The following is a 21,152-nucleotide window of genomic DNA, read 5'->3' on the forward strand; positions in this document are numbered from 1 at the left end:
AAATCGAATGTAGCGCTCTCCGTGCAGCGCGCAGTCTCGCGTAAAAACGAACAGCATGTGGCACCAGTGATTCACCTCTAGAGGCCGCTCTCATAATGACACCGGATCTGTAGCTGGAAAAACTATCACTGGGGATTAATCTGCAAAACCGATTAATCGGTCGACCGCTAGTCCTGACAAGATATTAATCCCTGATGGGGGGAAAAATGCCAAAGGATCTAAAAAAAAAAAAAAATTCCTAACTGCAGAAAAGTGAATCATTTGAGTTTTTATGAGCATTTCAATTTTGTTCATTACCTCTAGTGATGTAAAACTTGATTTTCTTTTCCAGAACAGTTTTGTTTGGCAATTTTGCGTCGCTTCAGATATGATTGTTTTTTAAATATAAATAATTGTATTAAATTGTGCCATGTTGGGGGTTTTTTTGTTTGTATTTTGATTTGTCGACCTGATTTGAAGATGAGTCCTAACCACTGGCAGCAGGGGTGTCTTTCTATACTTTAAAGACAAATGTATTGGCCATGCAACTTTTCCATATGTGGTTCTTCAGCACAAAGTTATACAGGTGCAGGAGCATGAAATTTTCCCTTCACTTGAACTAGGAGACCCAAACCTGATATATTTCAGTATATATATTAGTGAACAGTTCTCAGTGTTGGAAGCAGGAAAAATGGAAATAAATGAGTTGGAGTGATCCAGTGGTGAGTGGCAGAGAACTAAAACTCCCTGAGGAAGAAACACCAAGAGGAACCAGACACGGAAGAGAACCCCATCTGGGTGACACCGAATGTCCATTTATTACAGTTCCTTGATTGTTGAGGTGTGCTTAAATGCAACATGCAAACTGTGTTCCACTTTATTAGACTATTGATATTAATTGCAGTACAAATCCAACCTTTTCGAATTTCCCCAGATCTCAATCTAATCAAGTATCTGTGGGGTGTTCTGGCCAAACCAACCAGTTTCATGGAACCTTAGAACTTTAGAGATTACAGGCTCTACTATTAACATCTTGACACCGGATGTGGAGCTCATGCCTTGATGCTGTTTTGGTGGCACAGGATGAACCTACACATGAAGGCAGGTGGGTTTTATTGTACGGCTGATCGGCTGTATGCAACGTAGACAAGTTCCTCCTAAAATAGCAAGTAAATGATATCAGAGCTCTTTGCACCTTCTGTGATTTTTATATATATATATATATATATATATATATATATATATATATATATATATTATTTGAGGGGTAAAGAAAAAAAAATGGCTGACCAAGAAAATAATTCAGGTTTCCTCTATGAACGATCAGTAGAAGAAGAAAATAATGCATGTGCAAATAACTGGATGTTTGTCGTATGGTTTACATGCATGCATTTCTGCAGCGGCCCTGAGCGCCAGGTTTTTGCAGGAGCCGCGATGCTGATAAAGAAAGTTGGCCGTAGTAATGATAAACCTAATAAACCCTAACGTAATCTCGATCTCGCAACGCCTTCGATCCGGGGCACGAACACCGTCGTGATGCAGCGCCGTTTGAAATCAATCCATCAGAATTCATCAGAAGCTGTGGTTCTACCCGTGAGCGTGGCTGTGGTAATTTCTGATATTTTATCTAAAAAACGTTGATTGCAATCAGACACTGATGGTGTGAGAGAACCAGGGTTCTGGAGAAATGTCGTCTTGTCTCACTGTACTGAATTAGCTTTATATGGTTCAAATGACAAAGCTTCTTGATTTGATTTGATTTCAGTCCCAAGACCTGGGTTCAGTCTGTGTTTTCTAATTCATCTTAAATGTGTTCAATAGGGTTGAGGCCAGAGCTCTATGAAGGACACTTGAGAACTTCTACTTCAATCTTTACATTCTGGGTTTACACTGTTTGTGCCTCCAGTGAAGGGAAACTGTAACTACAGACTTAAACCTCTCATTTATACAACTTGAGCAGTTGGGAGCGTTGCAGTGCAGTGGCAGATTGGCGATGCTGGGATTTGAGCTTGTGACCTTCTGATCAGAGGTCCACAGGATGAAAGGAAAAATAGCAACATGAACCAAAAGCATGAACGGGGAATAAATGTATTGATAATTTATCAGTTTGTCACTTGACTATCGTGCCATGTCCACAAAAAACCATCGATGTCCCTACACAATAGGAAGGGAAAGAGGACATTCCTCTTCGTATTTTTCAAACAGCAAAACTAGCAATGTGAGCCTATGCCAGGGGTTCAACTGTACAGCAGAATCATTTTTACCCCCTAAATACCTCCAAAAGCACCAGCGTGGTGAAGGTATTTGAGGAGGTGCAACGATGATCTTGCTGAGCAGTCGCATAGGATTTTAATTCTATAACTTAAGACACTTTCATGCTTGCTATTTATGGTTTATCAGGACTCTCTACAGACATCATACAAACGTAGCATGTCACATTAAACCTTCACAGTGCATTCTGGGCGTTTGTCTCCTGGATGGGTGCTTGGTTATGATAGTGGGTGTGTTCTGCATTTAAACCGGCCAGTTCTTTAGAAAAATCCTGCATATTCTCTGGTTTTCTCACATCTACATGGGCGAAATACATATCTGACCCCTTTCTATTGGTGATATTGAGATCCGTGGATCTGGCGTGGAACCATCATGATGGTATTAAGAGGTGGATTGATTCATGCAAGACACCACCGAAGGCGACCAGGGTCCAGACTATACAGAATATTCTATCCTCTGTCTAATCTGTAGAATATAAAAAAGGCACCTAATAAAATAAACTTCCTGAAAACACAAAATACAAATGAAACTAGTAATAATAAAGGTTTATTAGCATTTGCAGGCGTTCAAAGTATATTTTACAATATTTTTAAATGATAGTGACAAAATATTTGCATTGATAACTGAAGCGTAAAAGTGTAACAAATATACATATAAATACATTAATTATACATTCAAGGAAAAAAATCAAGATTTGCAATTAAATGTGTCAGTTTTTTTGTTTTGTTTCTCATAATTATTTCATGCATCCACACACACACACACCCCAACAAACATAATGAAATCATCCTCACCCACTTGGTTTTCACTGTAAGTGTGGGATCCTATGTTGCCCCCCTCAACGGCCCATGTTTTCACAACCATGCTGTGACTTTTTCCTCTTCTGACAGACGGAAACCAATCTTTCTTTGACTTTGCCGTTTTTCTTTTGCTGTTTCTTGCCCCAAAACGCTTCTCTAATTTAGCCATTTTTTTGGTCCTGTGACCATGTCTGTGAGGTGAGCTGTTAATATGCCATCACAGTCATGATATCACTTTTTTATTAATATAACAGGATTATGGTTATATAAATGTTCCCTATTTAAAGCGCCGATGCTGCAGCGAGTCGTTTGAGGTGTTTTCAAAGGCTTTAAGAACATCAGAAGACCTTAGACGAGCTCAACCCTCGGAAACGTAGAAACCATTCAGCAACTTGTGCATGATCACACTTCCGGATTTAGCTCCTGCAGACTTCTCCCTCTTCCCGAAGATAAATATCCAGCTTTGCGTTTTGACACCGCTGCAGAGATCTAATGGTGTCTGATGCGCTTCGAAAAGAAGACTTCCAGGACACGTTCCAGAAGTGGCAGGAATGCTGGGAGCGTTGTATTGATGTGTAAGGGGTACCACCATGCTGTTCCACCTCGTATACCTCATGCCCCCGTTTACTTGGGACTGCCTCCATGTCTCTCCAGAATGTTCCTCAGTTGTCATGGCCTTCACACGTCCTTTAAGTGTCGATGTAAGTCTTGGGTGTGATTTCATGAACAGATCAGCCAAAGCAATTGGAGTCTTTAGGAACCGACTTTTATGAAGTATCCAGGAGAAAGAGCTTTAAAATTTTGTCCTTAAGTTTCGCCAAGCTGACCTGAGGAAAATTGTCTAAAAAGGAATTTAGAACACCAAAAGCTACACTTCCTCTGTTTCTACCTGCTTATGAGACTGGAATATAAGACATGAGCCACCCCAGTGATGAGGTTATGGTTGGCAAACTCCAGAATGAGCAGAACTATGGGATACTCGCTCAGCCGTTTCCAGGTCGCAGATTCATCGCTGAGGCCCATCCAGTGTATCAGCAGGCTCCTCATGGCCTCCGGGAAGAGCTCGGTTGCTAGATCTTCGGCCGGAGGAAGATCTTTGATGTGTTCGATGTTCCTCATCTTGAATCCTTCCACCTGGTGGCTCACGCTGCTGTTGGCTTCATGAAACTGGTGACCGAGCCAGCCAGCCACAGCCTGTAGTAAAGGACTGGAATAGATGGAAAAGTCCTTGAAATGAGTTTGGAGCAAGACCATCACTGCTTCAGCTAGTTTCTCCTCATCCACCTGTCTGTCGACCCAATGTTCAACATAATCCAGAAGTTTCAAAATGGCCTCTTCTTGGCTTTCGTCCACACTTGACAGGCGTTTTAGCTTGTCTCCGATGTTAGAAAGTCTCTCTGTTAACGCACTGAAGGGTTTCGACTCCAGCGTTTCGGTTACGGAGCAGTAATCATGGTCTTCAGAAGACGAATTATCTTCTCGACCATATGATGACACTTCCTCCAAGCGAGGAGTCACTTCCTCCAAGCCTTCCACTGGATCCTTATTAGGTGGAGAAACATCACTAGGTACTTCATGAACTTCCATTGGGAGCTCTGGATAAATGGATTTCGTGTCTGACTGGATTGTAATGTTGTACAACGAGTTCAGTTGATCATCATTGATCTGAGATTTCCACAGATCCTGGAAGAAATAATAATATTTGTGAATATTTTTATGGCCTGCACTATTTAAATGTTAAAGCCAATATGGTGAAGTCTTGGAGGTGAATAAAATATTCTCAAGTTAAAGTACCTGTTACAAATTTTGACTTAAGTACAAGTAATATTTGGAAATCTACTTAAGTAAAAGTAAAAAAATTGGTACTATTTAAAATTTAGAGTTTTTTAACTGAGGGGGGCGGGTCCATGATTTGAGTTTAATGTGTTATGCACTTTTGCTGCAAAAATAAACATCTGTCATACTGTCATTTATAATAATCACGTTACTGTGGCTGAATTTCGTGGCTGGACATTCAATTCGGCATTCTGAATGAGACTGAGAGCAACAAGAGCTTTGTAGAATCTATACATTTGATGCTTTTATTTCATATAAAGCATATTCTTATTTAAAATAAAATGACAGATCTTCTGGAAGCCTTTTCTTCTTCTCAATTCTCACCCTTTTCTTAATTTCAAATACTTTCAGTATCCAGTGGTGGACAGTAAGGAAGTAAAAGTAATTTGTTACTGTACTTAAGTAGCTTTTTCGCATATCTGTACTGAAGTATTTCCATTTGTGGAGACTTGAACTTCACCACATTTTAAAGTTAAATATTTTACTCAAATACATTTTGCGAAATCAGTCGTTCCTTTTTATTTATGAGGAAAAATACTTAACTGGTCAACCACGCACCAATCAGGGTCGAGCGTTTTAAACTGGTTTTAATTGGCGCTTGGTGTATCGACTGATCACCAACATACAATTCAGCATCAGTTCAACAGCAAGCAGAACATTTAAAAAGGAATAAATAGTGAAGAAAACTCCGGACTCGAACTCGAATTATTTTTGGAATAGTTAAAAAACATGGTTTTGGGCGCATGATAATTGTAATTGATTTAAATCAGTGTTTGAGTCATTAATATCTTTCTATTAATAGATTTTTGCTGTTTTAAGAGAAACATTCAAGTCTTTTCACATAAACTGAGTTGATTAGGCAGAGTCTTGTGATGAAAATGCTAAGAACATCATAGCTGTAATAAATCATAGTACTTTGGAAACTCAAGTACATTTGAAGGTGAATTTTTTTTTTTTAGTCTAAAGGGACACTTTTACTTTAGTCATATTTTACCTTGTGTATCTCTACTTTAACTCAAGTACATGGTTTATGTACTTATGTACTACCGTCTAAAACGTGATGGAGATGCGCACCAATTTTAGAATTTAGAAAATAGAAAACAGCTATCATATGTATTATTGATACAAAACAGCAACAGCAGTCTGATTCAGACACAAGCAGAATATTTATAAAAGGAAATGAACAGGTGAAATGAATTGGGTTCTTCATTGGATTATTTGAGCTGAAACAGCACATTTCTTTATATCATACTTTTATTCTGCCCAGTTTGGGTAATTTTCTGGAAGTTTCTGTTACCCTGAGATGAGGACTTGAGAAAAACAAGTCTGTGGAGTAATCTGATTGGTATGTGCTTCTTTTTGAGCCTCCCATTCCACATTTAGTCTCCTTTTACTGTGATTATAAGCTCCACTCTTCTGGGAAGATGTTCCACTAGATTTTGGAGATGTGCTCATTCAGCCACAAAGGCGTTAATAACTAGAGGTCGACAGATATGTTGGATCGTACTTGTCGATAACCATTTAATCAACAGTGGATAAATGGATAATGGATTAAAAACAAACACTCCATGTTAAATAATACTGAACTTTAATACAAAAATAAAAAGCAGCACTGAATACGGTAAATAAATATATAATATAGCGCTCTCCATGCAGTGCACAGGCTCAAGTGTTAAAACAAACAGCGCGTTGTGTTAGTGATTTGCATCTAGAGGCCGCTCTAGTAAAGACAGCAGACGCAACCTGGAAAAACTATAGGTATGGATTTTAGCTGATGGTTCCAGCAATGAATCGGTTGACCTCTAGATAACGCCATGCACTGGCACTAAACAATCGTCTAAATGGAAAATCCCTGAACATACAAAGCTTCGGGTATTCCTGGCAAAGTGGTCAGTGTATATCTATAACCTGATACCCTCAACACTATACCCTACCTGAAATGACTCCAAGACTGACAGCTGCTCTTGTTTGCTGTAAAGCTCGAATGCCACTCGAAAAACCCCATGGACACAGTAGAACCACAAACTGTTATGAGAGCAAGGAACTCGTATGCCTTGGAACTTGAAGTCTGCAAAGACAAAGATCAGACACATAGGCAGCTCATTAAGAGAGGTCGACCGATAGTGGATTTAACCAATTTCAAAAGCTAGGTTGCATCGTACTTGCCGATATCTAATAGATTTTAAAATGGATATTAGATTAGAAAAAAACAACACTGTGTAAAATAGTACTGAACTTTATCACAAAAAAAAGTATCATGCAAATGTGCTGATTTAAATAAATACAAATTAATTAATTAACAATAACATCCAAAATAAATAAAAAAATGACTACACTCAAACAGCACTTGGTGTCACTTATTCGCCTCTAAAGAGAAGCCACTCTTGTACTGTATAACGCAACCCGGAAAAACTACCGGTATTGCAAAACCGATGATTAGGTCGACCTCTACTCATTAAGAACATCCACCTCACAACGTTGCCTTTTCCCGGCTCTTGAAATTAGCTCAGAGGCGTGATACCTAAAGAGAAGGCCAGTTTGGTAGCTACTCCTCGTTTCGCAAACTTGGCGTGGTATCTGGGATGGTTCTCGGTGCGGACATCCGTGTTTAAAAAGAGATCCGCTCCTAGAAAGAGAGGGATCGCTGGCTCCTGCGCAGAAAAAAGGCATTAAGCTTTTCATTGTACACATTTACAGAGTAACGTGTAAAAAAAAATTTCCTTACCTCGTTTGTACTCGGTTTGGTGACTTGAAATGAACGATCTCCGACTAGATACAAGAATCGAATTCTTCTTCTGCCACTGTTCCAGTATGGCAGGTTAATGATTGAGACTGATTCGGTGGTCATTTTATTGAAAAGGTTTCTGTTTAGTGGCTTTTACACCCTTTTACTGGATGGTTGTTATATGGAGTTTTTGGGATCCAGAAAAGTCTCAAAATGCTAAAAAGCCTTTAAAAAAAGCGCCCCAAGAACCAGGAAAACCTAAAGGTCTTTTTTGAGGGGGAAATTCTTCTTTAAACTCCACACATTCCTACAGATACAAAGAAAAATTCAGATATTGTGGATGAAACAATCAGATGCACTTGATCCTGGTCCTGGTCCCCTACATCCCATAATAACAACCAGGATCACGAAAAGCTTTAATCTATACATATATATATATATATATATATATATATATATATATATATATATATATATATATATATATATATATAAAAGGCACTTTTATTGAACCTTAACTATGTTTAAAAAAAAAACTATAACAATATAGCATTAATATAAATAAAACGTTTAAAGTATTCTATACACAATAATAAATCAGCTGATTCTCCATACTCATAAACATTCATCGCATCCGGCATCATGACTCACACGCATGCGCACCTCGCCGACCTGCTTTTTATTCTTCGTTGCTATTTCATTTTGACGTTTTGCAGCAGTTTGTTTTAGCAGCGCCCTCTTTCTGTCAGCTGGCGAAACACATTTTACATTTTACAAGAAGGTTTATTTACGTATATATATATTTATTTATTTATTTATTTATTTATTTATTTATAAAGGTCTGACTGATTTCTTTTTTTGTTAATGCTAAATTCACAACTAAAGAGAAAACGTGAGAACATCAAATAAAAATACATCTATATTTGTAATCTGTCAGGTTTTGATAGTAACCTTACCAATAGAAACTCAATTACAAACGTAATAATAAGTATTGAATCCCTTTTATAGATTTGAGATAAATATATTACTCATATTTTTTTTCTTTTTGGGTTCTTGATTTATAATTGAAAAGCAGAATGTAAACATTTATATATATACATATATATATATATATATATATACAGTGAGGAAAATAAATATTTGAACACCCTGCTATTTTGCAAGTTCTCCCACTTAGAAATCATGGAGGGGTCTGAAATTGTCATCGTAGGTGCATGTCCACTGTGAGAGACATAATCTAAAAAAAAAATCCAGAAATCACACTGTATGATTTTTGAAACTATTTATTTGTATGATACAGCTGCAAATAAGTATTTGAACACCTGAGAAAGTCAATGTTAATATTTGGTACAGTAGCCTTTGTTTGCAATTACAGAGGTCAAACATTTCCAGTAGTTTTTCACCAGGTTTGCACACACTGCAGGAGGGATTTTGGCCCACTCCTCCACACAGATCTTCTCTAGATCAGTCAGGTTTCTGGCCTGTCGCTGAGAAACACGGAGTTTGAGCTCCCTCCAAAGATTCTCTATTGGGTTTAGGTCTGGAGACTGGCTAGGCCACACCAGAACCTTGATATGCTTCTTACAGAGCCACTCCTTGCTTATCCTGGCTGTGTGCTTTGGGTCATTGTCATGTTGGAAGACCCAGCCTCGACCCATCTTCAATGGTCTAACTGAGGGAAGGAGGTTGTTCCCCAAAATCTCGCAATACATGGCCCCGGTCATCCTCTCCTTAATACAGTGCAGTCGCCCTGTCCCATGTGCAGAAAAATACCCCCACAGAATGATGCTACCACCCCCATGCTTCACAGTAGGGATGGTGTTCTTGGGATGGTACTCATCATTCTTCTTCCTCCAAACACGTTTAGTGGAATTATGACCCAAAAGTTCTATTTTGGTCTCATCTGACCACATGACTTTCTCCCATGACTCCTCTGGATCATCCAAATGGTCATTGGCAAACTTAAGACGTGCCTGGACATGTGCTGGTTTAAGCAGGGGAACCTTCCGTGCCATGCATGATTTCAAACCATGACGTCTTAGTGTATTACCAACAGTAACCTTGGAAACAGTGGTCCCAGCCCTTTTCAGGTCATTGACCAGCTCCTTCCGGGTAGTTCTGGGCTGATTTCTCACCTTCCTTAGGATCATTGAGACCCCACGAGGTGAGATCTTGCATGGAGCCCCAGTCCGAGGGAGATTGACAGTCATGTTTAGCTTTTTCAATTTTCTAATGATTGCTCCAACAGTGGACCTTTTTTCACCAAGCTGCTTGGCAATTTCCCTGTAGCCCTTTCCAGCCTTGTGGAAGTGTACAATTTTGTCTCTAGTGTCTTTCGACAGCTCTTTGGTCTTGGCCATGTTAGTAGTTGGATTCTTACTGATTGTATGGGGTGGACAGGTGTCTTTATGCAGCTAACGACCTCAAACAGGTGCATCTGATTTAGGATAATAAATGTAGTGGAGGTGGACATTTTAAAGGCAGACTAACAGGTCTTTGAGGGTCAAAATTCTAGCTGATAGACAGGTGTTCAAATACTTATTTGCAGCTGTATCATACAAATAAATAGTTTAAAAATCATATATTGTGATTTCTGGATTTTTTTTTTAGATTATGTCTCTCACAGTGGACATGCACCTACGATGACAATTTCAGACCCCTCCATGATTTCTAAGTGGAAGAACTTGCAAAATAGCAGGGTGTTCAAATACTTATTTTCTTCACTGTATATATATATATATATATATATATATATATATATATATATATATATATATATGTATATATATATGTATATATATATAATTTTTTTTTCTATATGTTTAATTAGAGTGTTGTCCTTAAAATCTAACAATACCAAAAATGATTAATGCCCTCAAGTGCACTATATTTTCAATCTCAATCTCAAAAGGAATTTGGTTCCAGCTGTGACTCTCAAAGTACAGACATAAATAACACTATACCTTCAGCTTGGACTATACAGGACAATACAGACAATGTGAGACAATATAGACAGTACGAGTAATAAATAGGGATACAGAGTATATGACAGATCAGTGATGTATATTCAATTAAATTCAATTCAATTCATTTTTATTTGTATAGCGCTTTTAACAATGAACATTGTCTCAAAGCAGCTTTACACAGATAATGCGGTGATTAAAAATGAATATGTTCTTTATGAGTAAGTTTGTCCCTGATGAGCAAGCCGGTGGCGACTGGCGACTGTGGCAAGGAAAAACTCCCCGAGATGGCATAAGGAAGAAACCTTGAGAGGAACCAGACTCAAGAGGGAACCCATCCTCATCTGGGTTACACCGAATGTCCATTTGTGGCGGGTATACAATGTTGCGGGGTGCAGTGATGATGATCAAAAGCGAAGTGTATTTCTGAGTCAGTGTAGGAGACTGTTGACATCAACTACAGTCCAATCCAGGCAGGCCTGGATGAAGTGGGAAGATCCACGGGGGGGGAGAGGGGCAGGAACAGTGGTCACTGGAGCCTCAGGAGCATGTTTAACTCGACCGAGAGAGAGAGAGAGAGAGAGAGAGAGAGAGAGAGAGAGAGAGAGAGAGAGAGAGAGAGAGAGAGAGAAGAGGGTGACAGGAAGAGAAGGATATGGATTATTAAGTGTACCTATTGTTGCATGAGAGTTAAAGTCACTGTGCAGTTTGGACTCCGGCAAGACTCGCTATGGCAGCATAACTAAAAGGGAGAACCAGAAGGCAACACAGACATGAGGGATCTCTGGGATAAGAGACGGCCCACCACACCACCATCAACAAACCTGAGTGAACACGTGAATGTGAGGGGACGACAGCGTACAAATATCCCAGTTCACCAAACACTCTATATCAATGTTTCCTCCAGATCTGAGCCTTTACCTGAGAAAAAATCTACTGATTAAAGGCTTGACTGAATAAATATGTTTTCAACCTCGACTTGAACACTGAGACTGTGTCTGAGTCCCGAACACTGGTTGGAAGGCTGTTCCATAACTGCGGGGCTTTATAAGAGAAAGATCTGCCCCCTGCTGTTATCTTCATTATTGGAGGAACCAACAGATAGCCAGCACCTTTTGATCTAAGTAGGCGTGGAGGATCATACTGGTACAGAAGTTCACTTAGATACGGTGGTGCGAGACCATTAAGTGCTTTATATGTCAGTAGTAGAATTTTATAATCAATGCGAGATTTGATTGGGAGCCAGTGTAGACTGATTAATACAGGGGTGATGTGGTCATATTTCCTAGATCTAGTGAGGACTCTTGCTGCTGCATTCTGAACTAACTGAAGCTTATTTATGCACCTACTCGCACACCCAGACAGTAAAGCGTTACAGTAGTCTAATCTAGAAGTAACAAAAGCATGAACTAGTTTTTCTGCATCCTGTAACGACATCATATTTCTAATTTTAGCAATATTTCTAAGGTGAAAGAAGGCGATCCTGGTATATAAAGTGTATATTGTGTATAAAGTGTATAAAGTGTATCTCACACACTATATAAAGTGTAAGAGTGCATGGTAGTGTAAATAACAGTATTGTGTGTCAGGTATGATAAAGAGTTACTTTAGAACTTTGTACAATATACAGCAGCAATAGTGTGTGTAACATATACGGATGATTTGATGACTGACAGTTCTGATAAGGCAGTACCTACATCAAGGAATATAATACTAACATACTAACATCCAATCTAACGTCCTAGATTTTCCTAGATTGTGTGATGTCAGTGATTCGCCTCTAGAGGCCGCTCTCATACTGTATAACGCAACCCGGTAAAACTATCGCTATGGCAACAATGACAAATCAGTTGACCTCCTACTTATTCAGAATATCCATCTGACCTAATCTTTAGATTATTTTTAGAAGATACAAGTACAGCTGACCAACTCATATTGCACATTTATAAATCATATTTTTCTACATATATTGTTCCTTACAAAACATTTTCATTTAATTTGATCTTCTCAAAATTTTCTTTTTCACCTATAGATCATAAAAACTTGAAAGTACACATCCTAGAAAATATAACGGGTTGCCTTTGCTCCCAAAAACCAAACAGAGATCAGTATTATTCTTTAGCAACCAATCAGAGATCAGTATTATTCTCCAGCGACTAATCAGTAATCAGTATTGTTCTTCAGCAAACATTATTATTGTCCAGTAACCAATCAGAGATCTGTATCCTTCTCCAGCAACCAATCAGAGATCTGTGAAAAGAAAACGAATGCATCGTGTTCTAATATGCAAATGAGCATGACGATTCAAATAGTACGCAAATGAGATCATCCGGGGACTTCTAGCGCTGTATACATGGGTTCATTCCGTTTTTTTTTTTCTTTCTGTGTATTTTTTTTCTGAGTTGGTTTGTATGTTTATTTTATGTTTTGCATGTTTTTATTTATTTTAGTTTATTTCTGAATATATATTTATATGTATATATTCCACTGTGAACCAATCAGAGCCCTCGAGCGCCTTCGTATTGCCCTTTGACCCCAATGTAGCCAAACAGGAAGAGGACAAACATGGAGGTGGATTTCGGCGACAGTGAGCTGTTCGAGCAGTTTGAGGAGGAAACTCAGCGGGCGAAACACACCCGGTTTCCCGAAGATGATGAAGAAGACGAATCGGCGGAGCTCCGGGAGAAGATGGAGGAGTGTGAGGAGACCATCGCAAAGCTGAAAGCCGAGAATATCCTTCACTTACTGAGCGCAGTGTAGTGCGCATGCGCAGAGAGGATTCGTTATTTGTTATAGATCATATATTTGGTGGTTTTGTTGATTATTTAGAATGAAAAAGAGTTCAATAATGGCGTGAAACTGTTTCAGTACAAACTGCTGACCGTGTGTGTTTGTTTATAGGTCAGTTTGTATGCAGTAAACAGGTAAAGGACGTCCTCCAAAAAAAACAGCGGGAGAAAACTGGAAATCCGCCGTGGTTCAGTTTTCCAGTTCACTCACGTGCACTTTTAACGTTTACATGAATCATAAAACCCTGTAATGGACAGAACCAGCGGGAGTTTCGGTTCCCTGTCCTCTCTTCACCCTCCATCGTTTTCTATTGGGTTTCGTTTTGCCTTTTTATGTGAACATTTTGTAAGAAACCTGCACTTTTCTTATCATTAACATCCCACATGTTCACACACAGATCTCAGCTGATCCCATCCAGTCCAGTTTTTGAAACACACATGTTCCTGTTGTAAGTCGAAAGCAAAAACACAGGTGAATTGGACAGTGAATAGAAGGACTAAGGTCCAAATTCGCTCTATCAGTCTGCGTCACCCCCCACAGTCGAACATGAAGATGGATGTTTAACAGTTTGGGGTTATTCTGGAACAGGGAAGGTTGGAGACTTATTGCGAAAAAAGTGAAAGGAATCCTGAACCAACATGACTCCGATTCCATACTTCAACACCATGCGGCTCTGCTAATTTTACCTTCCTTCACCATACGACAAGAAAATGAGCCGAACGGATTTATCTCAAGCACAGAACTGTGGTCTCGAGCACAAACGTCCTGCCCAGTCGCTGCACCTACATCCTACTGCTCTGCTGTGAGATGAACTGGATCACAAGTAATTGTTTCAGATGAAGGTTTGGGGAAATGAAATGCGGAATGCCAGGAAAGTATAAATCTGTTCTTCAGGATGTTTTCTAAAGTGGAACATCTGGACGTTTAAATATTTCTTTGGTCAACATCAACCTTCTGATATACACTATATGGACAAGAGGTATTGGGATTCTTGACTTCTCCAGCAACATGTGGTTCTTCCATAAATTGTTAGCACAAAGGTGGAGGCACACCCTTGTATAGGACGCTATTGGATGTGTTAACTTTTATATTTCCTTCCTACTTGACCTTGAAGACCCAAACCTGTTCCACCATGACAATACCTCTGTGAACAAAGCCAGCTCCATAAGGAAATGGTTTGGAGTGGAAGATCTCTGGGTGTTGTTGAATGTGAACACTGACTGCACCCCAGGCCTCCTCACCTCACCTCCATCAGTACCTGACTTTACTAACAGCCTTGTGGAACATCTTTCCAGAAGAATGGAGATTATTATAACAGTGAATGTGAGACAGAAGATGAAAAGGATTTTTTTCATATTTCACACAGAATGCTGTTTGATGTCAAGCGTGAAGTATAATAAATGAATCATGGATAATCTGTTGCCAATTTTTGCTAAATCGCAAATACTAAAGATGCCGAGATCACGGATTCACGTGAAAAAAAACAGGAGGGACTTTTCTTCATGCAAAAAAGCACTTCCTGCAGGAAAGAATTGTGAATTGAATTGATCTTAATGATAAAAGTTGTCTCTTTGATTCCATTGGCTTGCTTTCTAGATGTCTTTTTCTTTATTCTCCTTGACTACTGGTTCACATGTGGAACTGAAGAGAAAGTTACAGTTTTCCAGTCGTCCAAAGTAAGAATCTTTTTCACACTTTTTTTTTCCCCCCCGGCATGAAACCCCTTATCCTGACCGAATTGCGCTCTTCTTAACTCTCTTCCAGAGGCCTCAGCATCGTTAATCCAAAAGTGGACGGACCCCTCTGTCAGATTCTCTTCGGAAACAACGTCATCTCGAAGTGAGTGTCGCTTATTTTAGTTGCTGATTTCTGTGTCGCGCTCGCGGGGCGGATCTGTTTGACTCTGAGGGGTGCGTGTGTGCGTTCAGACAGTGCCGGCAAGACATCGAAGACCACATCTTCAGTCTGATCCAGCAACACCAGCAGAATAATGACCAGCAAGCATCTGCTCTCCACCCTCAACCACAGGTACGATCCTCAGCCCCTTCACGTTCTTCCAGGTAATAAATTTCGCTCCGTTTTTAAACCAGTTGCAGGATTTCCACAGAGTCCAAAAAAAAAAAAAAGTTATTACACAATTACACAAAAGTAAGTACATGCGATCTGGTTTTACACTGTAATCCTCATACTTTAATTTTTTAATTCTTTTAGAATTCAAGTTTTTTCATGGTGGAAAACCAGGAAGCGAACGGCGCCTCAACAGCGAAACATGTTCAAGACGCGTTTTGTGTGAGTTTTTTCCCCCCCACACAAATCCTGCCACACAGTTACCCCTCATGAATATTCATACTTTCTCGAATAATAATATCTGAAATTTGCATTTGGAGGTTTTTATATTAGAGATGTGTGTTTTGGTGCAGGTGGTGGGCAGCGTGTTGTACTTCACTACCTTCTGCCTGGACAAACTCGGGCAGCCGCTTCTGAACGAAAATCCCCAGCAGACGGACGGATGGGAGGTTCCCAAGTATCCTTAAGCTCACGTCTGTTCGTATGTCATTTCGTCCTTAAAATGACCGGCGTGTTTTTTTGTTATTTTTTGTTGTGTACGTATTTAAACTTTTCGTGCCTCCCAGGTAAACACGTATACCTTCCTGAATGATCTCTTCCAAAGGTATCAGCAGGTGTTTGATCAGATCATTACTTTGGAAGGACAGGAAATGCAGATCAAGGAGAAGAGGTGTGTAATGATGATGGTTCGGCATTGAATTATTGTGGCCGCCTCTCAGTTCGTTTAAGTAGAATTACAATCAATAACAAAGCAGCTTGCCAGAAAGGTTAGACTGCCCCATCACATACATTATATGGACTCAAGTTGGTGGACGCCTCAGCATAAGATTGAGGTGTGGAACGTCCCATTCCACATTTCAACCCCATTTATTGTTCCTTCACTCTTCTTCACTCTAAACGATTCCTATAATCCGAGGCTAAAACCTGTAGTCTTTGAACGCTGGTTTGTTTCCCGGCAGCCGATTAACAATCGTAGAAAATCACGCGCTTAGCGAGAGAACACGGTTACCATAGTAACGGTTACACAATAGTTTTGAAGCTCACATGTGCGATTGTCCTTTTCCAGACCCAAACCCTGCTGCTTTAACTGCGGTGTCGAAGGCCACCAACTCCGAGACTGTCCCAAGGTAAACATCTTGAACAGCTGTTATAATAAACAAATAGAATCCATGCGTTTTTATGGATTTTGCGGATCTCCGTTTTTCTCCAGCCTAAAGACATGGCACGAATCAACGCCAAGCGAAAAGAGTTTGCCCAAACCAACCCTGGCAACACTGCGAATAGCCAGCGGTACCACGTCGAGGAGGTGGAGGAGCGCTTCTCCAAGTACAAGCCGGGTGTCGTGAGGTCACTTACTGCTACTACACACTGATTTTATCTGATTAAACCTCTCAGAAAGGTGAAAACCGTATTTCTGTTTCATCCTTGCAGTAAGGAGCTTCTGGACGCCCTCGGCATCGCTACTAACATGCTTCCGCCGTTTATTTATCGCATGAGGGAGCTCGGCTACCCACCCGGCTGGTTAAAAGAAGCCGAGACTGAAAACTCAGGCCTGATGCTCTACGATGGTAAAAGTAAGTGAGGTCTCCCCCCAACAGTTTGATTTTCTGAGCGAACGACTAAAACACGTTTGAAATTTTTTACTTAAAGCGTCGGAAGACGAAGATTCAAACGGCACGAGCCAGAACGTATGCTATGATGTCTCAAAGCTCGTGGATTTCCCCGGGTTTAACGTGGCGGCGCCCCCCAATGTCAGAGATGTGAGTGTGCACTGATGCCGGGTTGATGTTCTACTGGCTGTTTTTGTTTTATTTTTATTTTTTATTGATGTGGCACAGTAATCGGGGTCTCAAGGTGGGTTTTGCTCTGGCTGATTTTAGAGCTGGGTCTAAAGGGGGCACATCCCTTACCCTGAAAGAGTACTCCCCCTAAAGGTCATTCAAGTCCACTGCATTGTCGAGATCGTAGCACGATTTCTGTCGAGCGCCTCATCTTTAATGTCATCATCAGGACCGATCGTAAAGACCACGTTTTATAAGACGACCCCTAAAAATGCCCTCTCGGAAAGGGGGTTTAACGGTACACAAAATTCATGGTCTTAACGCAGTTTATTATGATTAACATTCGTGGACATGAACAGTTTACGTTTTTAAAACAATTCGAGTTGGAATTTCGCTTAAATAACAAAGTGTATCAAATGGAATAAATCCAATTCATGCGATACAATTTTCTTTAAATTATACTGATTAAATTGTCACAGTAAATGGATTGAATACAATGAAATACTTGGCAAAATTCAATAATGTACATTTGTCAAACCCCATTTGGGGGTGGGTGTGTGTGTGTGTGTGTGTGTGTGTGTGTGTGTGTGTGTGTGTTTTGCCTTTCATTTAGAATTTTTAACTGTTCAACTTAATTCGGCGTACTTTGCCAAATGCCTCCCTCGATATGTGAAACTGTCTGTTACACCTGTGTCTATATCTGCATTTGCAAGAAAAAAGACAGCATTAATATAGCAATAAACACAAATACAAACACAAGCTCATTTAAAGTTGGGTTATAGACGTTGTTTTTTTTTTTTTTTTCCTCCCAGGATTACCGGTCATTTGGTTCCATCCCAATGCAGCCTCAACACTGGAAGCCAACGTTTGCTGACCAGTTGTCAAATATGTATCCATCGGTAAACCCCTTTATCTTTTCTGCTTCCCGGTTAATTGGGTATTCGTATGTTTGTAAATCTCAACTCCCTGTTTGTCAAACAGCCCGATTCCAAATGTATGAAAAGGTGCCACGATCCTGATTTAACGCCACCGCAGACCAAGAAGCGGCGCTCCCATCCGGACGTGTGCGGAAGCTCGGATATGGACACGGACTCGGGTATGGCGGTGCCGGATAAATTGTGTTATCGGCTTAATGTACTGTTCAAATTTCTTGTTCAAAAGAAAAGTAATTAACCATTTGATATAGAGAGAAAAAAAAATTTCAATAATAACAAAATCCAATGATTTGCAAATCTCAAACCCACATTGTGAATAAAATAGAATCTAGAAGACGTGTTTAAAAGGAGAAAACAGTCATTTTGAATTTAGTGGCTGCGTCACGTGTCAACAAAAAAAAAGTTGGGACGGGGGCAACAAAAGACTGGAAAAATGAAGTGTTATTAATTTCTCCTGTTTTATTATAATGAGGTTAATTGTAACAGATCCATAAGGTGAATAGGTATAAAGTGTATCTTAGAAAGGCCGAGTCTCAGCAGTGAAGATGGGCAGAGCTTCACCAATCTGTGAAACAATTTCAGAATAATGTTGGATGATTTTCGGGCTCTGAGGTGGCGCAGGTTAAATCTCTATAAAGTACAGAAGTAGTCATGCGTGAACATGATCCAGAAACGCCACCATCCTCTTTACAAATAACTGAGGCAAAGTGAAGAAAAAAACATGAAAAGTGAGATGTTTCTCCAACTGCTCACTTTTTCCAGTCTTTTGTTGCCTCGTCCCAACTTTTCCCCCCATAAATTTTAATTGAGCAAAAAAAAAAACCCCAGGCAGGTACATGGATGATGATGATTCTACTTGTGTGTAACCACAGATTATGAAACTCCTAAACGAGACCGGTTTGACGATTTCCAGTTTCAGCCTCCGCTCCCTCCTGGCTCGCCACTCGTGAGCACCCCTCCACCATTACCTCTGGGAACACCTCCGGTCACGCCCACCCCTCCACCACTCCCTAAAGGCACGCCCCCTCCGACTCCGCCCACGAACGCGGGTTCTCCGGTTCTGTCGGGTCGAAGCGGAGCGGCCGGGGAGGAGTCCGAGGACGGGCTGACGTTAGAGGAGCTGGAGGAGCAGCAGCGGTTGCTATGGGCGGCGCTTGAGAACGCTGATACGGGCACCAGCGACTCGGACACTGGGGCCGCGGGGACGCCTGGAATGAGCTCGCCCCCCTCTGCGTCTCCACCAGCTGAGGCTGATCCTGAGGTACAGAAGGAGGTTGAAGAATCCGAGTCAAAGGAAGAGGAGGGTGAACTTTCAAGCACCCCTGGTTCACCTGCTGAGGAAGGAGTGAGTGGGAAAGACGAAGACAAGAGCAGTGCCGGTCCAGGAACCGAGTCTTTAAATGAAGATCCAGGTGCAGAGTCTCCTGACGAGCTGATCGTTCTGGATGAAGTTACTCAGAGTAACGATTCCGACCCCGAAAAGAACCAAACGAATGAAGGTCCTGAAGAAACGGGGATCGACACGCAAGCTGCTGAAGAAACCGAAGAACCCGTCGTAAAGAAAATAGCAGGCGTTCCACACCGAAGCAATTTCGCAGAAGGTATCATTCCTTTCGAAGACACGCCAGAGTTCACAGAGGTCGCCGTGGCAACGGGGGTTTATTTAAGGATTCGGGACTTGCTCAAGGAGTCCCCACGAAATCAGGCAAAAAACAGAAAGCTAAGCTCCTGAGTTTGTATGTGGATCGTGTTCGGGTCGTTGGGTGGGGAATTGTGAATACTGAACAAATACGTGTTTTATTACGTAAATACTGAACTTTTTTGTTGTTGTTGAGATTTTCATGATTCCAGGGCGGAATTTCGTTGTCAAGTCCAGTTTGATGTCCAAATATCTCCCGTCTTTGTTTAGAGATTTTTACAAAATACACTTTTTTTTTTTTTTTTTGTCTCCCCCCCTCATTGAGAGTTGAGATCTAAAAAAAAAAAAGTTAATTTTCTCTTTTAAATTCCCACAGACTTTTCTATGTGACTGTTTTGACTAAAGTTTTATAGGTATGTACAGTTTTATAAATACAATCTCCCTTTTTGTTTCCCCCGTCCTCGTAGACCCAGTCCTCTAAAGGAACTTCACTTTACAATGGTGTCTTTACATCCATTTCTCTTTTTTTTTTTGGACCCCACCATAGGGTTTCTTTCACGCTGGCCATCGTTACTGGTGTACATTTGTAAACTGGTATAAATTGATTATTTTTAACACAAAATAATTTTTAGAGCTGCGTTTTTTTTTACCGGGTTTGTCCTGAACCGATTTTATAAAAAAAAAAAAATAATAATAAGTTTGATGGCCAGCTGTTTATGGGATCATGAAAATAAAATGTTCTCTTTTTTGACTTTTAATTCTCCATCTTATTTTGCTATATTACTTCAATTGGTGTAAAATAACTTCAAACAACTCGTGCAGATAGATGTAGACAGACAGACAGACAGATAGATGTAGACAGACAGACAGATAGATGTAGACAGACAGACAGATAGATGTAGACAGACAGACAGATAGATGTAGACAGACAGACAGATAGATGTAGACAGACAGACAGATAGATGTAGATAGACACAGACAGACAGATAGATGTAGATAGACACAGACAGACAGATAGATGTAGATAGACAGACAGACAGACAGATGTAGATAGACAGACAGACAGACAGATGTAGATAGACAGACAGACAGACAGACAGATAGATACAGACAGACAGATAGACAGATAGATGTAGATAGACAGACAGACAGACAGACAGATAGATGTAGATAGACAGACAGACAGACAGATAGACAGATAGATGTAGATAGATAGACAGACAGACAGATAGATGTAGATAGACAGACAGACAGACAGACAGACAGACAGACAGACAGACGGATGTAGATAGACAGACAGACAGACAGACAGACGGATGTAGACAGACAGACGGATGTAGACAGACGGACGGACGGACGGATGTAG

At 40.3% G+C, this 21,152-nt stretch overlaps 2 protein-coding genes across 4 annotated transcripts; one reads left to right on the plus strand and one right to left on the minus strand.

The window, feature by feature from the left end:
* The first annotated feature begins 729 nt into the window (after positions 1-729).
* On the plus strand, positions 730-20,544 carry zcchc8 (zinc finger, CCHC domain containing 8). 2 transcript variants are annotated; one of them, XM_083526374.1, is made up of 15 exons: positions 730-1,084; positions 13,119-13,305; positions 14,998-15,040; positions 15,129-15,203; positions 15,293-15,392; positions 15,576-15,653; positions 15,785-15,888; positions 16,036-16,101; positions 16,498-16,558; positions 16,642-16,778; positions 16,863-17,005; positions 17,082-17,191; positions 18,025-18,111; positions 18,194-18,308; positions 19,020-20,544. In XM_083526374.1, the coding sequence occupies exons 2-15, from the start codon at positions 13,140-13,142 to the stop codon at positions 19,877-19,879; spliced, it is 2,145 nt and encodes a 714-aa protein (XP_083382500.1). In that variant the 5' UTR covers positions 730-1,084; positions 13,119-13,139; the 3' UTR covers positions 19,880-20,544. The 2 variants fall into 2 exon arrangements, with proteins under 2 accessions (XP_083382500.1, XP_083382501.1); XM_083526375.1 differs by lacking the exon at positions 730-1,084 and adding an exon at positions 12,911-12,983.
* Positions 3,197-8,294, minus strand: LOC310717963 (uncharacterized protein). Of its 2 annotated transcripts, XM_083526416.1 has the most exons (5): positions 8,227-8,294; positions 7,612-7,918; positions 7,408-7,537; positions 6,821-6,954; positions 3,197-4,733 (listed from the first exon to the last, which is right to left on the minus strand). In XM_083526416.1, the coding sequence occupies exons 2-5, from the start codon at positions 7,732-7,734 to the stop codon at positions 3,936-3,938; spliced, it is 1,185 nt and encodes a 394-aa protein (XP_083382542.1). In that variant the 5' UTR covers positions 7,735-7,918; positions 8,227-8,294; the 3' UTR covers positions 3,197-3,935. The 2 variants fall into 2 exon arrangements, with proteins under 2 accessions (XP_083382542.1, XP_083382541.1); XM_083526415.1 differs by lacking the exon at positions 8,227-8,294 and having other exon boundaries at positions 7,612-8,045.
* Positions 20,545-21,152: the final 608 nt, after the last annotated feature.

Source organism: Silurus aristotelis, assembly GCF_946808225.1.
Source record: "Silurus aristotelis genome assembly, chromosome: 23".
In the NCBI taxonomy this organism is placed as follows: Eukaryota; Metazoa; Chordata; class Actinopteri; order Siluriformes; family Siluridae; genus Silurus; species Silurus aristotelis.

Excerpts from the sequence above, each read along its gene's own strand:
- LOC310717963 (XM_083526416.1), bottom strand. The coding sequence starts at position 7,734 with ATGACCACCGAATCAGTCTCAATCATTAACCTGCCATACTGGAACAGT. Across the intron at positions 6,955-7,407 it reads CAAACTGGCCTTCTCTTTAG|ACTTCAAGTTCCAAGGCATA; the intron begins GTATCACGCCTC and ends TTGTCTTTGCAG. Across the intron at positions 4,734-6,820 it reads CAGTCTTGGAGTCATTTCAG|GATCTGTGGAAATCTCAGAT; the intron begins GTAGGGTATAGT and ends TATTTCTTCCAG.
- zcchc8 (XM_083526374.1), top strand. The coding sequence starts at position 13,140 with ATGGAGGTGGATTTCGGCGACAGTGAGCTGTTCGAGCAGTTTGAGGAG. Across the intron at positions 15,654-15,784 it reads ATGTTCAAGACGCGTTTTGT|GTGGTGGGCAGCGTGTTGTA; the intron begins GTGAGTTTTTTC and ends GTTTTGGTGCAG. Across the intron at positions 16,559-16,641 it reads AACTCCGAGACTGTCCCAAG|CCTAAAGACATGGCACGAAT; the intron begins GTAAACATCTTG and ends GTTTTTCTCCAG.